Below are 23,614 nucleotides of genomic sequence, written 5' to 3'. Positions count from 1 at the left end.
ACCTTTCCTGCTGTACTGTCGCTCTGGCCCCTATTTTAATTTCTAAAGCCAGATAGTTTGATTGATTGAAATTTATTTAGAAATATGTAAGGGGCGAGAGGAAAAGAGTATGTGTTCAAAACGAGCTCGAAAAAGTAAGCAAGTAAAGTGAGATAGAGAAATATGCGTTCAAGGAAGAACCCGGGCTTGAGAGAACAAGCTTTAGTTTGTTTTGCATTTTAGGTAACATGATCAGCATAGTGTTATTTTTTTCAATTTTGATATAAGGATACTGCAGTTTCACCACCACCAACGTTAACCAAGATCCTCTATCACTAGCCTTATATTTCCTTTATGCTCCCTCTTCCTCTCTCTCCCTGCCACCGCTTGCAAATGGTTTTGTAATCAAAGGCCAATGCTCTGATTTCTGATTTCAATTTATAATGTTTTTTTTTTGCTATTGTTATTGCTATTTTTGCTATTGTTATTGTTTTAGGGCCATATTCACACAACAATTTTAATTGTATTCTTTGACCTTTTTCTTTAGGGGAAAAAGCTACTGGGGGAGGAATACCCAACAATGCTCAGGGACTACTACTCCCTCTGAGCTCAGGGGATTAAACTCAGGCCTCTTGCATGCAAAGCAAACACTTAGCCCAGTGAACAGTCTATCTGGACCAATAAAATTTAAAATACTGTATTAAATTTCCTTAAATTGAATTTTTATATTTTGGGTCTCCCAAGCAATTCTCAGAGGGTCCAAGAGCCACTTCTGTCAGTACTCAGCCCCCAGGCTGGGCAGTTCAGCTTCATGGAGGGCCTAAGGAGACAGAACTGCTCAGGGCCTGCAGCAGCAGGACCACCAGGGCCACCACCCAGACAGTACATGGGGACCTGCAAGTCATACCTGTTTATGCTAAGGGGAAACACATGATGCCAGAGTTCAAACTGGGTTGGAGAACATACAAAGCCAGCATCCCTAACTACTGAACTATTTCCCCAGCCCCTGCCTTAATTTTTTAAAAAAATCTCTGAGATGGGCCACAGATAGTACAATGGGTAAAGTGCTTGCGTGCAGTCAACCTGGGTTTGATCCCTGGCACCGATGTTTCCCGAACCCTTGCCAGAAGTAACCAGAGCATCACTGAGGCCCCAAAACCAAAAATTAATAGATAAAACTGACTTAGAGTATTGGAGGGGGATTGGGCCACACCTGTCAGTGCCAGAGGAAAACTACTGGTTCTGTGCTGGGAGATTTCAGTGTGTGAGGGACTTTGCAGTTCCAGGAATCGACCCAGAGTTTCCTGTGTGCAAGTCAAGTGCCTTATCCCCTATACTCTCTCTCCAGTTCCTGAGTTAGATGGTCCAAATTATGCTGATGAGTCTAAGAAACATATTTCTGTGATTTTTCCCTAAACTCGAAAGAGTTCTTGGGCTTTCAATTCAAAATAACTTATATTAATGCGTAAAAGTTAGAAAAACATCCGAAAAATGAGAATGACTAAGGAGAGTAGTATAAGGTGAGATTGGCATAGCAGGCCAAGGCCCCATCATGGAGCACTAGGTTGACTGACCTCTGGAAGATCTTGGCTCTCTTTTCTAAGCACCATGAGAAGATTCACTGTGATCCTGCAGTGGTTTAGACTGTAGGAGGGAAGCAAGGTGACACGGAGACTAGATTAGGCTAGGGTGATAGTGGATCTGGTGGAGAAGGTGAGAAAATTATATTCAGGATTTAGTTTTTAAAATATTTTGCTCGAGTGGGCCCAGTAACATCTCCATCGTGAGACTTATTAATCTCAATAAATAGAATTTTAGCATATGCTCCAGTACCTTAGTTCTGCTTCTGCTATCATATTGCCAGTAAAATTCCACGAATCTTTTTAATAATATAAAAGATATTTCTGCTGCTCTTCTCTTTAAAAAAGTCATAGAAAATCTAATTAAAATTAAAAAACAAACTCTCTTTAGTTTCCCCCCCTCAAATCAGATCTTTATTTGGTATCTATATATGTATATATAATATATATCAATATATTTGGTATGTATATATAATACATATCTATGTAAAATTTATGTAACGTAAAGCATTATAATGTTTAGATCTTTTTAATAAAAAACTGTGGGTTTGGAGAGACAGTACAGTGGGCAGGGTGCTTGCCTTGCATGCCGCTGACCTGGGTTCAATTAATAGCACCCCATATAGTCCCCTTAATACAGAGTCAGAAGTAAGCCCTGAACACCACCAGGTGTGACACCAAACCTCAAAATTAAATAAAACTTTTTTAAAAAACCCCTAAGAATGGCAAAGTTTCACAGTAGGCACCATAAACATTATGTACATGATCTATTACTGCCTTTCATAGTGCCCTTAATTTAAAATACTGAATTAGGGGCCAGAGAGAAACTATAGCAGGTAAGTTACTTGGAGAGCAGCTGTAGGCCTAGTTCAAATATCCAGCACCACACATTCTGACCACAGAGCCAGGAATAGTCCTTGAGTCCCCCCAGGTGTATCTCTCTGCCCCTTCCATGAAAATACTGGATTAGATTGTATCAGTGATCTATTTTATTTATTTGGTTTTTGTTTGGGGGCCACACCCGGTGATACTGAGGGATAACCCCTGGCTCTTCACTCAGAAATTACTCCTGGTAATGTTCGGGGGACCGTATGGGATGCTAGGTTCATGAACTCAAGATGGTTGGACATTCAAGGCAAGCACCCTACCCACTGTACTATTTCTCCAGTTCACAGTGATCCATTTTAGCTATAGCAAATTAGTATTATGTAAGATAAAATAAAATTTGTACTCAAAGCTCCTCTGCAGACACAGATGATACATGTTTGCACTGCAACCAGATCACTACAGGCAATGAGGAGGCAAACAAACCACAGTCATAAATATTATATTATCCTTTACAGACAGGTTCTATTTATGACTTCACATCACACTGTTTCATTTAATGGCTAAATACTAATCAGTAACTAGACAAAGAAAATGTATTTAAATAAATGCTTTCATGTGACAAGTAAGGTTTCAAATGATCCCCTCATCTGACCTGGAGACATTGTTTCTGTGTATAAGAGGATTGTCTGCATCATCTGCTTCACAACTAATTGCAAGAAAAGTCTCATTCCTCAAATATACAGATTTGTTCATTATGTACATATCAACTAGATATCCTTTTTCTTTTCAACATGTATATTTAAGAGATACAAACTTCCTTAAATTGAAGTGACAATGATATTTTCAAGAAAGACTACTGAAAAGCTGCTAAACTTAAATCTATCAGAGTAGCACATTAATTCTAGATTAAAAATTTAAGTACATTTTGTTATAAACACAAAGAATGTCTTCAGCAAATCTTATAGATGTATACACAACTCAATGCATAGACCAGCCTTGCCAGAATGGAGTCCTTTTGTTTGTTTGTTTTGGGAGCTACACGAGGCAGTGCTTAAGCACTACTTCAGAAGTATTTGAAGAAACTGTTGTGTTAGGGATTGAACCAGCATGCATCTGAGCTATCTTCCTGGCCACCAATAGGGAGTCTCAGCAAGAAATGAAACCTAGTCAAAGTCTCTGGCCAGAGATATAATTTCAAATAGCTTTAAGCTTTCTAACAACATATCCAAAATTTTTTACAAAACTATAAAATTATGTTTTTTATAATAATAAAATTAAAATAATATTTAAATAATTAAAATTTAAAGAATAATTATATTTATTCTATTCCATGAAATTATGTTCTCTAGTAGAAGACTAAACAATAGATTATTAATCTTATCACTGAAAAAATATCTCTGTGCCCAGGGGCCACACCTGATGGAACTAGGAAAAGGTGGCTAGAGATGCCAATTCTGAAATTACAACCATTCATCATCTTCTAGAATGGTACCAGGAACTGAACTACTTTCAAGCTGTGGCAGCATGCAAGGCAAATGCTTTAATGGCTAAACAACCTCTTTCCCATTAATCTTTTTTTTTTTTGAAAGTTGAGTAACACTCACCGATACTTCTGGCTCTGCACCCAGGAATTACTCCTGGTGGAGCACCAGGGACCATATGAGATGCTGGGGATCAAATCTGGGTTGGCAGCATGCAAGGCAACCACCATACCCACTGTATGATTGCTCCAGCCCCTGGCCCATTAATTAAAAAAAAAATTATCTTAAATTATTTACAAAGAAATTCACTTTCCTCTGAGGTCAAGGTGTACTTCAAGTTTTAATAGTTGCTGTAAAGGAAAAATCGTAACTCTTCACCAACTAAATATTTTTAGGCCCTAAAGTGTAAACTTTTGCTCACTTAGAAAACTTATTGGTAATATGTTGTCATTTTTTCCTTAGCAAATCAAAGAAACATTTAGTCACATTATAAAAAACAAAGAAAATATAATTTTAAAAGAATTTTATATACTTGCTCAGATCAAATGTTCTTCTTTTCTACTTGAAAAAAAGGTAAGAATAAAGGGAATTCTTCCTCTGGCCCTCTTGGAGAGCCCAGTAAGCTACTGAAGAGTATCCCGCCTGCATGGCAAAGCCTGCAAGCTATCTGTGACATATTCGATATGCCAAAACACAGTAACAAGAAGTGTCACAATGGAGACGTTACTGGGACCGCTCGAACTAATCAGTAAACAACGGGAGGACAGTGCTACAGTGCTCCTCTCTAAAAAGGGGAAGGTGGCTAACGATGCTAATTCTGAAATTATGGTCACTCATCATCTTCGAGAAACAATCTTCGAGAAACATTCACGAGAATGTTTCTTGTGAACCACTGCATCCTTCTAACTCCATTATACTCTCACACTCATTGTTCTCTTTGCCCTCTTGATATGCACGAAGCTGCTCCATGAAACCAGCATTTGGACAAATGGAAGGTCTTGCATTTTTTACCAAAGAAAAGGCGCTGGTGAATGAGATTTCTTCTGAATCCATTAGGAAACCTATGACAATGGCTGCAGCCCTGGAAACTCCTGCATTACAATGAACAAAAACCACTCCATCCTGTAACAAGAGCAAACAAAAATCTTCAGTATGTTAGAAAATGGCAATTTCATTGTCTTATACTACTTAAAAGCAACAAATAAAAATATATAATCAAATTATAAGCAATTAATGGAAAATATCAGCTAATCTATTAATGAACACCTTCTCTTCCTTCCATTGTTTATTTGAAATTTTGAAATAGAAAGAACATATTTTACTAAATGGGTAATCTATAAAAGTACACATAATAACCTAATAACTTAGTGGCTACGTGTATATTAATAAAAGACAAATCACATAAATATATATAAAAACACAAAGCCTTAATAATTAACTAGAGAGTCTGAGACATGCAACATCTATATAGTATTCCCATAAGAGATCATCATTGGTATTAGACCAGAGTACCTATGCGAGACCTGTTTGATCCCTGACCCCACATGATCCCTGAGCATTGAGCTACAAGTGGTTCCCTAGTGGGGGTGGCCAAAAAAAAAAAACACCAAAAAACAAAAACCCAAGAACAAAACAAAACCCAGAAACTAAAATAAAACAAATTAAAAAATTGGTTGAGTTTAGGAAGCTGTAAAGTGATGACACAAATAGTTCAAGATAATGTGAAGCAGAAAAGGTAATCAGACACCAGTGTGAGGCCAGTAAGTGAAAGAGGTTTCAGGTTAACTTGTAAAGGATCCTTCTCAAGTGAAAAGGAACACAGCACATGGTCAGTGCTGATAAAGGCAATACTGCATTAATAATCAGCGTGATAGAGCCAATGGAACAGGTTGGTTTATCTCAGAAGTTTTAAAAATTAATGATCTAAATGAAATGTAGTGAACTGTGAACACAACCCACATAATTAGACATTCTTTTTCTGATTCTTCTTTTGAAACACCAAAATAGAGAAAGAGGGGAACAGGATAAGGAGGAAATCCCTGCCTAAAGCAAACATTAAAATTCATTAAGTTTTACTTTCACATGGCAAGTTTTTAGTTCTTTGGGGGGAGGAGGCAGGAAGGGCACACCAGGTTGTGCTCAAGCTTAACTCCTGACTGTGCCCTGAGGTCATTCCTGATGTACTCAGGGGATCATAAGTAGTGACAGTTTAAACCTGGGTCAGCCCTGTGCAAGACAAGTACCTAAGATTGTACTATCTCCATCCCTTGTGTGACAGTTTTATCACATAACTTTTTTTTTTTTGGAGTTTTTTTGGCCACACTCAGTGGTACACAGGGCATTCTCCTAGCTCTGTGCTCAGGGATCACTGTTGGCAGTGCTCAGGGGACCACATATCGTGTGAAGGATTGAACCTGGGCCTGCCACATGGAAGGCAAGTCCCTTAACTCCTGTACTGCCTGTCTGGCCCAGTAATTCCTTTCCTATACCTGTTATAAGAAATTTGCAGGTGTATTCGATTTCAAGAAAACCAGATGATTGATAGCCAAAGTTGTTTATATTTTGAAAATTCTCATGAAAAAAAAGTCTTTTTATTTTATTATACATAGTTAGGACTCATTTCCAAATTTTCCCATACAGGGAATGCAAATCAGAAATAGTTACTCTATATATGCTTTTCACACTCTACATATGCTTTTCACATTCTTCAATGGCTCACTTTTGTGAGAAATAAAATATTTTAGCCTACTGGTGCTTATCACAGGTAGTACTCTTTACACTGACTGTAGAGAAAGAGGAGGAAAACCCACCCTACATATACCTGGGTCTTTTGCCTGGTCTGTACTGTGAATGGAAGGACATGGGGTGGGGGCGGCACAGAGAGGAAGGCATTTTCAAACATCATGGTAACTGGTGGAAAACAAAAAGGCTTTTTCCAGATTCAGAAGAGATATTAAGAGGATAGGAGGGGGGAAAGGGAAAAGGACAGGAGTCCATGGTATATAAGGGGGCAGGGGTCTCCTAAGCAGGATTCTGCAATAAAACTGTTAAAGAACTACCCAACTGCCCCCCCCCCCCCCCTTTTCTCTTTCTGGTTTACGGCCACACCTCACAATGCTCAAGGGTTACTCCCAGGTTTATATTCAGGAGTTACTCCTGGCAGTGAACAGAGGAACATACGGGATGCCAAGGACTGAACCCAGATCAGCCGCATGCAAGGCAAATGCCCTACCTGCTGTGCTATTGCTCTAACCCCTAATAAACTCTTTTCAGCCACACTAGTACTGCTCAGCACTTCTGACTATGTATTCCGGGATCACTCCTGGTGGTCCTCTTGAGGCCACATGTGGTATGGGGGATGGACCTTGGTGTCAGCTGTATACAAGGCAAGTGCCTTACCCCTGTATTGTATCTCCAGTCCTTGATGACATTTTCAGTATTTCCTGGTTACAAACTAGTTATCTCTGTTTTATGACCCAGAAAAAGACTTTGGAAATGAGGCTAGCTTTATTTTCATATTCATATGTGCTGTAGATGCAGTTATAGTTAATTTTTTCATGTTAGTACTCCCTCTTGCATTTTTTAATGTAAAGACTGCCTGGAATTTACCTATTCATGTTTTTATTATTCATTATGTATCATACTATCCTGGAAAGTATTTGAAGAATGGTTATTGGTTATATATTCCCTTGCCAGAACTTAAAATGAAATAATTAAATAATTCATAAAGCAATTTGTTCTTGTGTACGTCTGTGTGCTGCCTAGAAGCCTTTGCTCCTCTTCTTGGTCCTCGGTGGTTTCTGGTGTGAGCAGCCTGCCTCTCTGGGAAGCAGATGAGAACAAGGCTGTGGTAATTATCTTTGCGTGTCTGCTATGAGTGCAATTCTTGGCACAAACTATTCCACAGAATTTTGCTAAATGAATAAACTAAACTTGTTCTGCATTTCTTTTTTTCAAAAAAAAAGTCAAGCCATGATTTCAGTTGGGCAGACTAGTCATATCACTGTACTTTTATAGAGTTCATTTTGTTTTCTTGCTATTATGAACAGTTTTTTCTTTGGGGGGAAGTAGTATTTAGGCCACACCTGGTAGCGCTCAGAGCTTTTCCCTAACTCTGCATTCAGAGATCAATCCTGGCAGGCTCAGGCAACATCTAGAGTGCCAGGGACTGAACCCAGGTCGGCCACAGTCAAGGCAAATGCCCGACATGCAGTACTGCTCGCCCTGGGCCCCTCAGGGCTTATTCTGACTCTTGGCTTATTCCTGGCTCTGTGCTCAGAGATTACTCCTAGCAGTGTTTGGGGAACTGTATGGGGTGCACTGTGGTTGCTGCCTCCACTCCCATCCACCCCCAAAAGAAACATGTAAATTCAGAAATTCGGTTTCTAAAAAACTAATGCTTATAGAGAAGTTTCTCAAAATGTGAATGCTACTGGGGCCAGAGTGAAAGTACAGCAGGGCAGGTGTTTGCCCGCATGCAGCAGACCCAGGTTTGATCTCCAGCGTCCCACATGGTCCCCCAACCGCTGCAGGAGAGATCCCGGAATGCAGAACCAGAAGTAACCCCCAAGCATCACTGGGTATGGCCCCCCGAACAAAACAAAACAAAAACTGAGTGATACTGTCCCCTAGAGGGACATTAAAGCAATGGGGGAGTAGCCAATGGGGCAACAGCCTTAGGTGCTACTGGGGATGGGGTTGAAGAAAAGGTACTACTAATTCACTTAAAGAAGGTCGATATCCAGGGTCGGCACTGAGTGATTTTTTTCCCCCCTGAAAAGAGAGCGATAGGCCAGATAAGTATGAGAACCTCTGACTAAGATACTTTCCTCTCAAGTATATTTCTGTGCCTTCCAACATAGGCCAAACAAATTATGACAAGACGACAGAGACAGTGGGAGAGAAATAGAGAAACCACAACATTTTATAAGTATAGAGAAAAATGGAGAAATATATGAAGAAATGGTCCATTTGACAGCTGCACTAGAAAAAAATTAAAAAATTCAAGAATTCTATACCCCAGACTAAACATTTATTAATCTATGCCAAAGAGCATTGCAAGGCAAGGAAATATTGGTTGAGTTAACGAAACCAGTCTTGGGGCTGGAGCAATAGTACAGCAGGCAGGGTGCTTATCTTGCATGTGGCTGACCCAGCTTCGATCCCTGGCATTCCATATGATCCATCGAGCCCACCAGGAATAATTCCTGAGTATAGAGCAGGACTAACCCAGCTGTGGCCCCAAAGCAAAAACAGCCAAAATATTTTTTAAAAAAAAGATCCCAGACTTCAAAAATTAGAAGATATTTAGAATTATAATACCATTTATAATGAAAACAAACACCTCAGATTCTTCTGGTGTCATCAGCCCTACCTTTTTAAGGAATCACTGTATCACAGTCATCCCATTAGTTGTCGAATTACTCAAGCAGGCACCAGTAACGTCTCTATTTCTCCCAGCCCTGAGATTTTAGCAGTCTCTTCTTACTCGTCTTTTTTTAAAGAAATATGATTCAAAATAAAATTTACCTTCATTTTTGCTTGTTTGATAAATTTAAAACATTCTGGAAAATAAGAAAGTATATTGGTTTCAGGCAAGTCCAGTATAGAGATGTTTTTATATGTAAAGTCACTGAGGAATATATTTTCAACTCCACATGCAACATTAAGAATATGAGTCACCTAAAAGAGAAAAAAAAAGGATGATTTTTTAAAATTCCCATATATTAAGCTAATTAAAAAAGAGAGTGGAATATTGAGATCTATAGCCCCACTACCAAGTGAAAAGAATGAGAGTATATATGTGGAAACAAGTCATACTGCCAGTGGAAAAGAGGAGCTATGTTGAATTCTTCAATTCTCTGGCTCAGTCAGTCTGGGTCCCAGTGGACCTACATCATCATACATACTATTTCTATGCTCAGATATGTGCCATAGTCCTACATCACTATACATACTTCCATTATACACACTCCGTGCTCCATTGTCTACATAAACTCTGCATGTTCATAGTTCTGCATCACTGTAATACACCCATTATACACTCTCTTTGCTCTATACTCCTACATCATTATACAACTTTCTTTTCATGTTCATATGCTATCTATGGTTCAACAGATTAGAACACTTAGGGAGACTCATGGAAGAGTTATGAGCCATTTATTAACCTAACTACCTTGTGGAACAAAGACAACTGGAAAAAAAGTCTCAAGTTATCTACTCACAGCCACTTTTTTTTTTCCTTTTGGGCCACACCAATGCATTTTTGCCAATTAAAAAATTTTATTATTAATTTTCATTTACACCTCAATATGAATTTTAAACCTGTTCCACTTGTGTTTAAAATTGATCTAGGAGAATTTCTGTTAGGAAATACAAAATTATGCTATTTTTTAAAAGCATAAAGGCTTTTTTTACTATTTGTAATGACAGAGGCATTAAATAGTTAAGAGATTTTTTTTTTTATTGAAGTCATTTCCTATTGTGGTTTCTTCCTCCTGAAGAATTAATATACCCTTATACAATTCCAGGCCAGCATTTCCCTCATAAGTAGGAATCTACTTTTTTAAAAAGGGGGGGGGAGGAGGGGAGTCAAGCTTCACACAAGTAAGCAAAGCAAATTTGCAAATCAACAAGTTAGTAGTTATATTCCTAGACAAATCATTTGCCAGTGTAGTCACATAAAAGTTTTAGCCTCAATCTATTTTTTTGGTTTTTGAACTTTTGGGTCACACCTGGTGATGCTCAGGGGTTACTCCTGGCTCTGCACTCATGAATTACTCCTGGTGGTGCATGGATGGACCATGGGATGCTGAGGATCGAACCTGGGTAGGTCACTTGCAAACACCCTACCTACCCTCTGTGCTATCACTCCAGCCCCCTCAGTTTATTTATTTATTTTGCTTTTTGAGTCACACTCGGTGATGCACAGGGGTTACTCCTGGCTCATGCACTCAGGAATTACTCCTGGCAGTACTCGGGGAACCATATGGGATGCTGGGAATCGAACCTGGGTCGACCGTGTGCAAGACAAACACTGTTCGCTGTGCTATCACTCCAGCCCCAAGCCCCCTCAGTTCAGACCCCATTGTTTTTCAGACTTGTGGGCAACAATGGTAAGCAGGAAGGGATCTCTAATCCTGGAGATGTTTGCTAACTAATAAACAAAGGAAAGATTCATTTCCTACAAAGTAGAGACTGAGCACTATGGGAGAGACGTGCTGTGGGTCCAGGAGGGAGAACAAGATTACTGAATGTGGAACCACCACCCTCACTCCAAAGCTTCTTACAAGCTAGTCTCTCAGCCTATCATGCCTTCCCAGACCCATGTGTAGCCAACTGTATCCTACAGTCTCAGCTGAACTGGAAATGCCCTCAGAAAGGCTTGATTTGGCTCACTTTGCTCCAACATATCTTCTCACTGTTTTGTTTCCATTTTTTTTCTTTCAGAGAATTCATTCTCATCTGAAAGTATTGTGTGTGAAGAAGGACCACATTCCTACTGGGTCATTTCTCTATCTGCTACATTTTAGAGGGCCTAGCTGTCCTGGCGAATGACAAGTTTGCAGCATTTTTCTCTCCTTTCCCCCATTTTTATTGAGGTTCTCGGATTTACAGTACTGTTAATGGCAGTTTCACGCATACCTCATTCCAACGCCAAATTATTTTCCTTCACCAGTGTCCCAGAGACCCCTCCAAGCCACCCCACTACCCAGATAGTACAGTTCTATAAACGCTGCAGTTCTGATGCCATCGTGCTTTTGTTTTTTGTTTTTGTGTGTTTTTTGGTTTTTGAGTCACACCTGGCGATGCACAGGGTTCACTCCTGGCTCTGCACTCAGGAATTACTCCTGGCGGTGCTCAGGGGACCATATGGGATGCTGGGAACCGAATCCGGGTTGGCCACGTGCAAGGCAAATGCCCTACCTGCTGTGATATCACTCCAGCCCCGATGCCATTGTTCTTGTTCTCTTACTATGCTTTTTTATATCACACATATAAAGACTTCTTTATATAACAGGGATCTCTTGTAGATTGTGGAGCTGGTGAAAACTATACATATATGGGTGGATAAAGCTAAACTCTTATCTTTCAGCCTATGTTTTCCCTGACTGTGCATAATTGTCTCTTGTAGGCAGCAGCAGAAAGTCAGTTTTAGTTGACTTTTCTTTCTCTTTTATCTTTTTTTGTTTCTTTTTTGGTGAAGTTTGTATTTTACTGAGGTTTTGCTCTTTGATTTGTTGTTGTTGTTGCTGCTGTTGTTATTTTTTACTCAATCTTACCATTCTCTTATGGCCTGTAGAGTCTCATTTGATAGATCTTCTGAGAATGTTATAGGAGTTCCATTGTATGTAAGTTCCCTCTTTGATCTTGCCTCCATTCAATATTCTGTCTTTGGCTTTTGCACCTGATGTTACCTTGCACCAGAAGTACATGAAGAGGGACTGAGAAAATATACTATGGAATATATGAATTAAAAATCAACATATTTGAATGGAGTGCAAGTTTTGCAACTTTATTAAAGAAATAGTTTAATATGCTACAAATTAAAACACTGACTGGAAGCAACACAGGTTTTCTAAGCAATGTAACTTAAGTCCTATGTGTTGAATGATAACACTTCCCATATATGGTGCCAATCTGAAGCCCTTGTTTTACCTTGTGCTTTCTCAGTGTATCCAGGTCATGAGCAGCATCTTGTGACCCTAGAAAAAATAAATCACATCACTTTGAACGTAAAAATAGTCAATCTTTTAATTTAATTTTTTTCAACAATTCTGGTGGTAACTTTTGAAAAATACTGCCTGGAAAACAATTTGGAAATATACATTTAAAATGTTAATTTTATTTATACACTTGGACCTTAAAATTCCACTTCTAGGAATTCTAAACATCCTGAAGGTTGCAGAGATGAGGTCACAGGATACTTTAAAAAAACAAAACAAAACAAACAATCTTAATGGAAGAAAAGATGATATAATTAAGTGATGATATATACAACCAATAGAAATAAGAAATCTAGAAGACACTTTATGTCACAAAATATATTCTCAGTATATCAGATGATAAGAGTAGATTACAAAACATCAACCATTTTCCTAAAAGCAAAGAATATGCATATGCTTAAAAGTAAACAGGATAATTATGACACAATTACAGCAATGGGCTTACAAGGGATCTTATCTCTGCAAGCTGATTTGTTTCTGCACAGCCAAGACAGAACCAAATGACTCGTGCATGCAGGTACTGTCACCTCACTGGCATTTGTATTTTTTTAAAGAATAAAAATCTCTTTTCTTTTGTAACTTTTAGAAGGATATGAAAAGGAGACACCCACAAAACAATTCAGTGCCGGCTGGCTGGAGAACACCTAGTAGCTTAAGAGTCAATGATGTTAGTCATTAGAATTCCACCCACATCCCATGTACCACTAAATCTGAACCTTATACTAATTCTACCTATCAAAATCACTTTCCAGATATCACACATCTTGAAAATTACAAGTCAACAAGCCAGTTCACCGTGCAGAACTATTCAAATAAAGTGAGTTATACATAGAAAAAATATGACATTCATTACTGATATTTTCCAGGCAGTTTACTGTCCGGAATTAAGTCCCATTTTAACAAATGGTAGTTTTTTTACTTTATGTATCTGGTTAATCAGCCAGCTTCTGATATGTGATTTTAGGTAGCTAAAAGACCAGCTAGCTGGTTAGCCAACATTCTCTTCATAAGAAACACACTGGATTCTCAAGTTTACCTTCAACGTGGTTTTAAACACTAGCCTATTATAATATTTGTATTTGTTAAATTTGGGTTATGGGTATTATAACTATTTGCTATGTTTCTGTCTGTAATTTCTCCATACTTAAAATACTTCACCATTTAAAATTTTTTTTTCTTACACCAGAGAGATAGTATTGAGGGTAAAACACTTGTCTTGCATACAGTCGACCTAGGTGCAATCTCTAACACAATATAGTGTGTCCTGAATCCTACCATTAGTGATCCTTGAAAGCCAGAATACCAAAGAACTCATTAAAATAAAGCATACACTCCACCATAGAGTTAGATCCCCTGTCCCTTAGAACTTTCTGCTTTTATAAACCAAGATGTATTTCAGAAAATTTTAGTAATTTTTTTATCTTAAAATATAATTTTCAAAGTGCAGCCCACACAAAAAAATTCCCTGAATCAGATGTTTCATCTGTTAGATAATTCAAGGTCTTTTGAAATGCAGTCGATTTTCTTTTTTGAGATGTAAGATTTTTGAAATGCAAGTAGGCTTGTTTGATTTTGTAAACTAATTAAAAAACACAGTCTGAACTTTAAAGTTCCCCATCTTTTATTCACTACACGACACACAACCTAAGTGTCACGTACTAGGTTGAAGTTGTGCTCTTTAAAGGTGTAAAGGCAACACTTCCGAGCAACAGAACAGCAACCCCCAGCTCCAGAAAGAAGCCTAGTCTGTCAAGAAACTAGCTCTGCATCATTCATGTGAAGAACTAAGAGGTAGCCATTCACGGTTCCTCAGAAATAAAGTACTTGTAACTAAGCAGAAAAGTTCCATCTATGGGCTGGAGAGATAGTACAGTGGGTAGGGGGCTTGTTTTACATGAGCGTGATCCAGTTTCCATCCCTGACACCATATATGTACAGTCCCCTGCGCCTACCAGGAGTGATCACTGGGTGCAGAGCCAGGAATATGTCCTAAGACTGTCAGTTGTGATCCTCAAACAAAAACCAACATAAAACTAGGCCACCTCTCAGGAGGTGATAGCTGAAGAAAATACCCCATTCCCTGGTCCAGACAGAACACAAATGAATTCCTCCCAGAATCCCTCCCAGAACTCTCCTTCATTCCTAATAAGAATGCCAAACGAAATCTGAGAAAGCATCTCATGATCTCTTTCGATAAATCAAGATAACAAAAGAGCAAGCAAATTTCATAGAAACTCTAAAAAGGTAAATAATATTTTAAGATTTCTACCATAATTATTTTAAACCATGATTACCATAATTGAAGTCACCCAATTGGAAAAACAAACAAAAAAAACAGGCCTGGACTTATTTCCTTTGCTAGATATGGAGCACCACTCCTGGATGACTTCAAGCTAAGGATCCACCCAATTTTTCACTAGGTGACACTAGTTGGGGATACTAATTTAAAGAAAGCTCATGTAACAATTGATTGCATACACAATGCAGTGACAACTCATAATATTTCCAATTGATTTGTTTCAAAAACTTTTCCCTCATACTGGGATCAGTGGTGGTGGAGGATGGGCACTGATGGAGGGATGGGTACTTCATCATTGTATAACTGAAACCCAACACAAAAATTTGTAAGTCTACAACTGTACGTCATGGTGTTTCACTAATAAAAATTAAAAAAAAAAAAAACTTTTCCCTGAAGACAACCCTTTGAGAGAAGCAGATACTATTACTTCAGTCCTATAGATGGCACTTGTGGGAACAATAACTGATTTTCAATAGTTCATGGGGATTTTAGAGGCATAGCACGGAAACTTGGACTCTGTGGAGAGTCTAAATAGACAGAGAGCAAGTTGTCCATCAAACTTCCCCTTGAGGCTCACTTCTGCTATTTCCTGAGTGTGCTGCCTTGTGTAAATCATGCAATCAACCTGAAATGCCATCCCCACATGTGAAAAAGGTGCCGATAATCTCTACCTTTTAGAGTTCTTAAAAGTAGACTACACGGTCTGTGATGCACACAATACCTGGCTTTTCCGTTTGGTTTTTGTTTGGGCCACATCCAGAGTTGTTCAGAGCTTAGTCCCACTAGGTACTTCAAGGACATGCTATAACCTGGATGCCTGTTACCTGGCTTTTTCTACTTCCAATTCAGTGTACAGACAAGAATGGCTTGGCTGCATACTGACAAATCATTCATCTTTCCAAATCTATGTATAAATAAAAATTAACATACTTGAAAACACTGTTGGCTATTTCAGAAAACTAACCATATTTTTAACAACATAAGAGGTTTGCACTTTTATAATTTTGCTTAGGGTATTTGTGGATTCAATTCGTATGGAGAATCAGTATTTTCCATAGTGTACGAAATGATAAAACCTCAGGCTCATAACTATGACCGAAAAGCCATTTTCTAAATACTCCATAATAGATAGAAATGGTCAGAGGAAGCATGAATTACGTATGTTTTGTAAGGGCAGAACCTGCAAACAAGCATGTCACTCAAGGTTTTAGGGGATTTTGGTTTTTTCTTTTTTGCAGCCACAGACTAATTTTGCGGGGGAAGTCAGAGGGTGAGGTCCAGGTGCTGGGACTCCCTCAAGTGAAGCAGGTGCTCCAGCCCATTTGAGCTATCTCCCCTCACCCCCTCCAAATACTGACATTTTTGAGGGGAGGCCCACCCAGTGATGCTCAAGATGTGAGCTCAGGGTGCTACTCCAGACTTTATGGTGAAGGGTGGGAGGTTGTCATTCCGGTGTCCACACAATGCCACAGAACCTGGGCCTCCTGCACGCAACACAGTCATCAAGTTTTTTCTCCTGTTCCAGGTAGCAACTTTTAAAACTTTTAATCCTGTCGTTTGTGTATTTCCCTAACGAAAGCATTCTTTTTAACGAGCCCTTAAAAATAGGCAATGATGATATTCCCTAGCCCTGCTTATTCCGCAGATTCTAAAGAGTCACATCAATGTACCAATTTCCAGAAAACTTAGGAAAATAAGAAGCCTTTTCTAAAGTTCAAGTACCAGGAGCTACGTGCTGTGAGGACACAGTCCATGAAACGCAACTTCTTATGGATCTATTGTAGAGAAAACACATCTCTCACTAGCTAGTGGAAGCTCCATTTCATTCATTCATCATCCTGTTATTCGTGGATTGCCTCGAGCAGGCCCCAGTAACGTCTCTTTCATCCTAGTCCTGAGATTATATTCAAGGCTCTTTAGGAGAATGAGACCCATCATTGTTACTGGTATTTGGCATATTTGGTACGCCACGGGGAGTTTGCCAGACTCTGCCCTGTGGGCAGGCTACATTCGATAGCCTGCAAGTTTGTCCAAAGTGGAAGTTTCACATCCAAAAAAAAGGGGGGGGGGGGGAAGAATCGTTGCAACTTTCAGCAGACCAACTGCCCTACAGCCAGGACACTCGGGGGTCTGGGAGAAAGCAGAAACGTTAAATGGACTCAACGTTTTGGTGGCAAGTCGCTATACTCACCTAAGAGCAACCAGGGCTTAACCACGCCAACTTGCAAGTCCAAACTAAGGTCCTGGACGAACCCACAACCGCCCCCACCGCCGGGCTCTACTTCTTCCAGCACCTGTACGGTGGCATCTTCCCAGGTCTCTATCACTGTCCTTCCAGTCACCGTGGTCACCCGGGTGCACTGCTTCCGGAGCTGATTCCGGGAGAAGGCTCGGATTTCCTGGCTAAGGGAGTGCATGACATGAGCGACGTCGAGAGAGAAAACGAGCTCCGCCAAAGCGTAGGTCGGGGCAGAACCGCCCGTCCACGGCAGCACAGCGTCCAAGCGCTGTGACCGCGCCCTCTCGCCGGGCGCCAGTGACACCGGCTCGCCCAGACAGCCGCAATGTAAGGGCGCGTTTGATTGGCCGATGAGACGCAAGTTTCGATTGGAGGGCCGTTCCGGCTTCCGGTCAGCTGACTGCGATGCGCGTCACTTAGGCCTCAAGAGTGACTCTTCCTAGGTTCTGCTTCAGTCTTTAGCAATCATTCATTCGCGATGGTGGAGTCGAACATTTAGTTGGAGGAAATGCTGATATTTCCTGGCCGTGGTTGGGGCCGTGAAGGAGCGGGTGGGCCTCGACCTCGCTCCAGATTCATTGCCAAGGCCAGGGCTCTTGCCAGGCAGTGACACCTGAGTTTTCTGCTCTGCCGGTTCAGGCGAGCCGGGATAGTTGCTCGCTCGCTTGGCAGTTGCTCGCTTCTCTGCCTTTCACTTTCTGCTTGACTGCCGAGAGTTTAAAAGATTTCCTTTTGTCCCGCCTATATTTTCTCCATCAATGAACTGTCTGAGCCTTTAGCAGAATGCATGAGTGTTTCACAAAAATTCAGTGTGTAAGCAAACTTACAAAACGTATTGACTGTTGAGTGCTCTGATTTTACAAAGGGTGATTGTTTTCTTTTTTTAAATTTTATTTTATTTTATTTTTTTTAAAGTTGTAGATTTACAATTTTTTGTGCTTTGGTTTCAATTATACAATGATCAGATACCCATCCCTCCACCAGTGCCCATTTTCCACCACCATGGATAATATCCCTCCCACCCCCATCCCCCCATCCCCCCATCCCCCCTGTCTCTGTGGCAGGGCAATCCCCTGTGTTCTCTCTCTCCTTTTGGGTGTTGTGGTCTGCAAAAGAGGCATTGAGTGGCAAACAGGTTCAGTCCATAGTCTACTTTCGATATGCATCTCCCCTCCTGGGAGGATCCTCCAAACATCCTTTATTTGGTGCTCCCTTCTCTATCTGAACTGCCCTTTCCTCTAGGATACCCGGCTGGCCTCTAAGTTATGGAGTAATCCTCCTGGTGCTGATCTCAGCTATTCTTGGGTATTAATCTCATACTTTGTTACTTTATAGGGTGATTGTTTTCTTAAAGAGATTGTTTTCTTAAAGAGAATTCAGAATTCAGAATTCAGATTCCTTTAGAAAGTTTTATTTTTACTCTTAACATGCAGATGTTAAGTGAGCTTGGACGCAAAGTATAAACACATACTTTCCCTTAATAAAAACGTGTCTCCAGCATCACATATTAAAATTTTTGTTTTAATGTTCTGACATAAATTAAAATAGAAATATTTCCCCATTTCGAAAAACAGGTCCTCATGCAGACACTCCTCAAAACAAGGATCACGGTCATACCCCCAGGAACCAGCAACTTCATTATTTGTCATCCTACCCCAAGAGCAAGGGAAAAAATATCAATTTGGAAAACAGATTGGCTTTCCTATGTTTACTGCAGCACAGTTCACCGTATCCAAAATCTGGAATTACTCTAGATGTCTGAGAACAGATAACTAGATAAGAAAACAAAACAAAACAAAAACCTGGTTCATATACACAATACAATACTATTTAGCTATATGAAAAGATGAAATTTGCTGTTATGTAGATGGATCTGGAAGGTATCATGCTGATTTAAGTTAGTTCAAAGGTGAGGGACAGATACAGAATGATATCTTTCACATGCAGGATAAAAAGAAACATAGTAGGGGTGTAACAAAAACTCAAAGACAACACAAACTGAGAACTGGTCTTGTACAAAACTACCACCAGAGAGGGAAGGGAGTGTATTAAGTTCAGGGTGGACAATAGGACAATGATAAAGGGAAGTGGACACTCTGGGGGAGGGTGTGGTGAGGGATAGTGTTATGCATGAAGCCCTATCAGTAACAGTATTGTAAGTCACAGTGCCTAAAATAAAATAGAAAAAAACACTTCTTCCCGTTGAAAAGAGATATCATTCCAGGACAAAAAGAGAACTTAAAAACAAAGGACTAAAGAAATTATTTTGCACTGGGGACTTTGGTTGTGGGAATGTAGACTGGTGGAGAGATGGGCGTCAGAACACACTGTGTGACTGAAACCTAACTGTGATCAGCTTTGTAACTGTATTTTACAGTGACTTAATAAAAATTTTTTAAATTTAAAAACGAAAAAGTTGATTTTGCATCTTTAAACCATCACAGGTCACCAAAGCCAACTCTAACTGTGTATTATTCCCCATTTTATCATAAAACAGTAAAAAAATAAAACTATCAATTATTGAGGACTTGCTCAGCACTACACTTACAAGCCTTCTTTAAATTCTGAGTGTTAGCTATCAATTACTTTACACACATTGGATTTCATCTCACCAAAACCCATTATAGAGGCTGGAGCAATAGTGGGTAGGGCATTTGCCATGCACATGGCCAACCTGGTTTGATCCCTGGTGTCCTGCATGGTCCCCTGAATGCCAGGAGTAATTCCTGAGCACAGAGCCAGGAGTAACCCCTAAGAACTGTCAGGTGTGGCCCAAAATAAATAAAACAGACAACAACAAAACTCCTGAATGGGAAACTCTACTTCACTAAGCTTCCAAGAAAAACCAAATGCAGTAACTAACCTGTCATTATCCTTATACTGCAAAAAGCCTCCTATGAAGAAAAGTGAAAGAAACTTGTTAAAAAGCTACTACTACTATGGTCAGTGGAAGATGACAGTTGCATGAACTCAGCAGCACAGAGGGAGATAATGGTCAGTAGATGTATTGATAAATAAGAGCCAAAGTATAGAGAATTTATTCATGATTATTGTAGAAGAGGTTAAAATAATTCCAAAATTTTGGTATAAGGAACTAAAAAGTTGGCCAGAGAGATTGTATAGCAGGCACGGCATCGCATTTGTCTTGCATGTGCTCAACCTGGGTTCGATTGCTGACCTCCATATGGTTCTTCAAGCCCCACCAGGAATGATCCCTGTATGCAGAGCCAATAGTAAGCTCTGAGCAGAGCTGGATGTGGGGATAAAAGTAGAAAGGAAGAAAGGAAAGGAGGGAGAAACAAACTCGAAAGTAAAATTGCCATTCACCAAGAAAGGGATGTGAATTTTCAGTTTGGGAGCATGTTAAATTTAATATGCTTATTGGGGACTAAGTAATAAATACAGTGGGTAGGGAGTTTGCCCTGCATCCAGCCAATCCAGGTTTTGTCACTAGCACCCCATATGGCCCTCCCAGCCCTGCCATGTGTGTTCCATGAACCAATATCAGGAATAAGTCTTGAGCTCTGCTCCTTGCCCCCTCTCCCCCACAAATGTACTTGTTATTCAATCAAATAAAGACATGGGCAGACGTACATATGACTGTGTATGTCACAAAAGAGATCTCTGCTGGTGAAGTAAAACTTGGGTTTATTTATTTTGTTTGTATTTTGGGGAACAAAGGCATGCGAGTCCCGGGGCTGAGATCTCCAAGCCTGCTCCGATCAGGGCTGAACATCCTCTACTCAGATCCTTCATTTTCCAGTAGGCAGGGGTCACACCCACCAACAGCCCCCCCACCCCGCCCAGGCACTGTGTAATTCCATCAACGGCCAAGACCCAGAGACTATAAAACCCAGCTCCCGGAAGTGTGCGGCTGCAACTGTGGCCACGTGACATATTATTATCTCATTCTTGCTTTGGACAGCCTGGCAGGCTACCGAATGTAACCTGCCCACACGGCAGAGTCTGGCAAACTCCCCGTGGCGTACCCAATATGCCAAATACCAGTAACAATGATGGGTGTCATTCTCCTAACCCTGAAAGAGCCTTGAATATGACACTTTTTAAAATCTCAGGGCTAGGACGAAGGAGACATTACTGGTGCCTGCTCGAGGCAATCAACAAACAACAGGATGATCGTGATTATGATCATGTATTTTGGGACTACAGCCAGCAGTACTCAGGCCTTACTCCTGAGCTCCATGCTCAGAGGACCATATTGCAGTCCTGGGAATCAAAACATGGTGGCTATGTGCACAGCACTTGTCTTTACTCCCTTCGGCCCTAAATTTTCATTTTTACAGCTAAGACTCGATGAGGTCTTGCAGTAAAAACTGGTCGAGAAACCTGATGCATTATGCCCTGATTTAGGGGTAAGTAAAAAAGATACAGGAAAAAGAATCTAAGATGGAGAGATTGCTGAACTCGGAGGGGAAGAAAGAGTGTACTGAGAATACAAGCTAATAAATTGTTTCAAGCCAGAAGTCAATCAATCTCAACTAACAAAAAGAGAAGGCTTAAGTTGCAACATCAACTTAGTAAATTCTCAGACAAGCAAGGACTTAATGTCCCCATGGTGAGATATAGCAATTTTCACAAACTTTCTTTTACTGGAATGTTTTTAATCATTCCTTTGACATTGAATAGTAACAAACAATATAAAATAAATTATTGTGGGCCTGCTTGTGGGGGCAGGCATTAGGGATGGTTGGGAGAGAGTAAGATAATGGTGGAGGGAAGGTGACAGTGGTGGTGGGATTGGTGCTGGAAAATTGAATGCCTGTAACAAATCATCATGAAAACTTTGCAAAGCACAGTGTTTAAATAAAGTGGAGGGGGAAAAAAGAAATTGTTTCAAGGAGAACAACGTGATCAGCTGTGACATATACTACACTAAGGACAGTGTTGATGATGACTGAAAACTAATACTAGATTTAAATCTCCTTTAGCAGAACAGATGCTATGTCCCGACAGTATGAAAACATCATCTGTTTCACTCCTCATGACAAATCAGTGAGTAGATAATCATAGAAACTAAGTCTTTATAGAGCGGGACATTCAGTGTGGGGCTCAAGAACCAAGTTTTGATTACAATGTTTGGATTTTTTGTTAGGTTCTGGTAACAATAATTGTGTAACAGAGTCCAATCTTACTTAAAACCCTAAGTTTAGCATACAATACCACTGTGCAGTGTTTCTCTGTAAGGGCAGTACCATCCCATGGGGGTGCTGGAAGAGTTTAGGGAGGTGGTGGTAGTCTTAGATGTGACTGGGGTTCGGGGGTTTTCTTTTCATTAACTCGAAGAAGGTAGATTTCCAGAAGGCCATTGACTAGGGTTTTTTTTTTTGTCTTATTTTTTTGTTTGTTGTTTTCTGAAACAGACAGTAGGCCGGATAATTTGGGACCTGAATAAAGAATGAGTAGCAGTATTGGTTTCCATGGTAGCTGTAATTCCTGCAGATTATACTAGAATACTAACATACCTGCAGTATTGTTAGATTTAATATATTGAGCCCTAGACTCTCTCCAGCTGAATTCTTTAATATACAGAAGATATATTTGTTATAAATCAGGGTCAGAGAAGTAAATTGCTTCACTTGATATTACAATTCTATTGATTCCACATCTACTGACTCCAAATTTACTGCTTGCTTTACTTCACAACATAGTTTGCCCAAAACTTCTTTCAAACTCCTTTCCTATAGTAAGCCTGAGTGCAGAGGAGTTGGGTGGGTAAACAGACTTCCTCAGAGCTAGAATGCTGAAGGGAGGGAAAATCACTCCATGGTGAGGGAGGTATTGCCTGTATAGAACACGATTAGTGACCGATCAGTCTGTATGAGGAGGCATATCTTTACAAAAGGGTCTGTGGAGTCTGGAAATCCCATAATTTCTCTGTCCTGACATATCAAGGGTCTATTCTCTGTGCTACACTAAACGATTTCTAAATTAATTATTAAAAATGCCTCTTTTAGATAAAGTAATTGAAATATAAAGCTCGGGAAAATAGTGGAACTTATGTTCAGCCTCAGTTCTATTGGACCCCAAGACCCACTTTTATCCCATTATATTACACATCCTATATATCAAAGAATAAAATGTATCATGAGTCATGGGGGTAAAGTGTCCTCAGAAAAAAAAATAGAATAAGGGGCCAGAGTGATAGCACAGCAGGTAGGGTGCTTGCCTTGCATGTGGCCAACCTGGGTTTGATCCCTGGCATCGCATATGGTTCCTCAAGCACTTCCAGGAGTAATTCCTGAGTGCAGAGCCAGGAGAAACTCCTGAGCACCACTGGGTTTGACCCTAAAATTACAATAAATAAATAAATAAATAATTTTTAAAAAAAGAAAAAAGAAAATCTATCGTGAGAATATATGACCTTAATTCAGAAATTATCTGCTTGAATAAAAATATATCTAAAATGATAAAAAATTTCATCTTGCATTAGAATTTTTGGCCTGATTTAAGAGTCTTAATTC

The 23,614-nt window shown here is 39.9% G+C and overlaps 1 protein-coding gene and 1 pseudogene across 1 annotated transcript; one reads left to right on the top strand and one right to left on the bottom strand.

The window, feature by feature from the left end:
* Positions 1-1,574: 1,574 nt before the first annotated feature.
* DUSP19 (dual specificity phosphatase 19) lies at positions 1,575-17,338 on the bottom strand. The gene is made up of 5 exons (XM_056111812.1): positions 17,085-17,338; positions 12,527-12,573; positions 9,398-9,550; positions 4,178-4,990; positions 1,575-1,623 (listed from the first exon to the last, which is right to left on the bottom strand). The coding sequence occupies exons 1-4, from the start codon at positions 17,308-17,310 to the stop codon at positions 4,736-4,738; spliced, it is 681 nt and encodes a 226-aa protein (XP_055967787.1). The 5' UTR covers positions 17,311-17,338; the 3' UTR covers positions 1,575-1,623; positions 4,178-4,735.
* LOC130021205 (uncharacterized) lies at positions 6,611-6,732 on the top strand (annotated as a pseudogene).
* Positions 17,339-23,614: the final 6,276 nt, after the last annotated feature.

The sequence above is a fragment of the Sorex fumeus genome, unplaced genomic scaffold (genome assembly GCF_029834395.1).
Source record: "Sorex fumeus unplaced genomic scaffold, SorFum_2.1 ptg000014l, whole genome shotgun sequence".
Taxonomy (NCBI): Eukaryota; Metazoa; Chordata; class Mammalia; order Eulipotyphla; family Soricidae; genus Sorex; species Sorex fumeus.
The sequence above is the reverse complement of the archived record's forward strand: the minus strand, read 5'-3'. Positions and strand labels throughout refer to the sequence as shown.

Bases quoted from the DNA above. Each gene is read 5' to 3' on its own strand.
- DUSP19 (XM_056111812.1), bottom strand. From the start codon at position 17,310: ATGCACTCCCTTAGCCAGGAAATCCGAGCCTTCTCCCGGAATCAGCTC. The intron at 12,574-17,084 runs GTGAGTATAGCG...TATTTTTTCTAG, and splicing joins TAAGCCCTGGTTGCTCTTAG to GGTCACAAGATGCTGCTCAT. The intron at 4,991-9,397 runs GTAAATTTTATT...CTCTTGTTACAG, and splicing joins TCAAACAAGCAAAAATGAAG to GATGGAGTGGTTTTTGTTCA.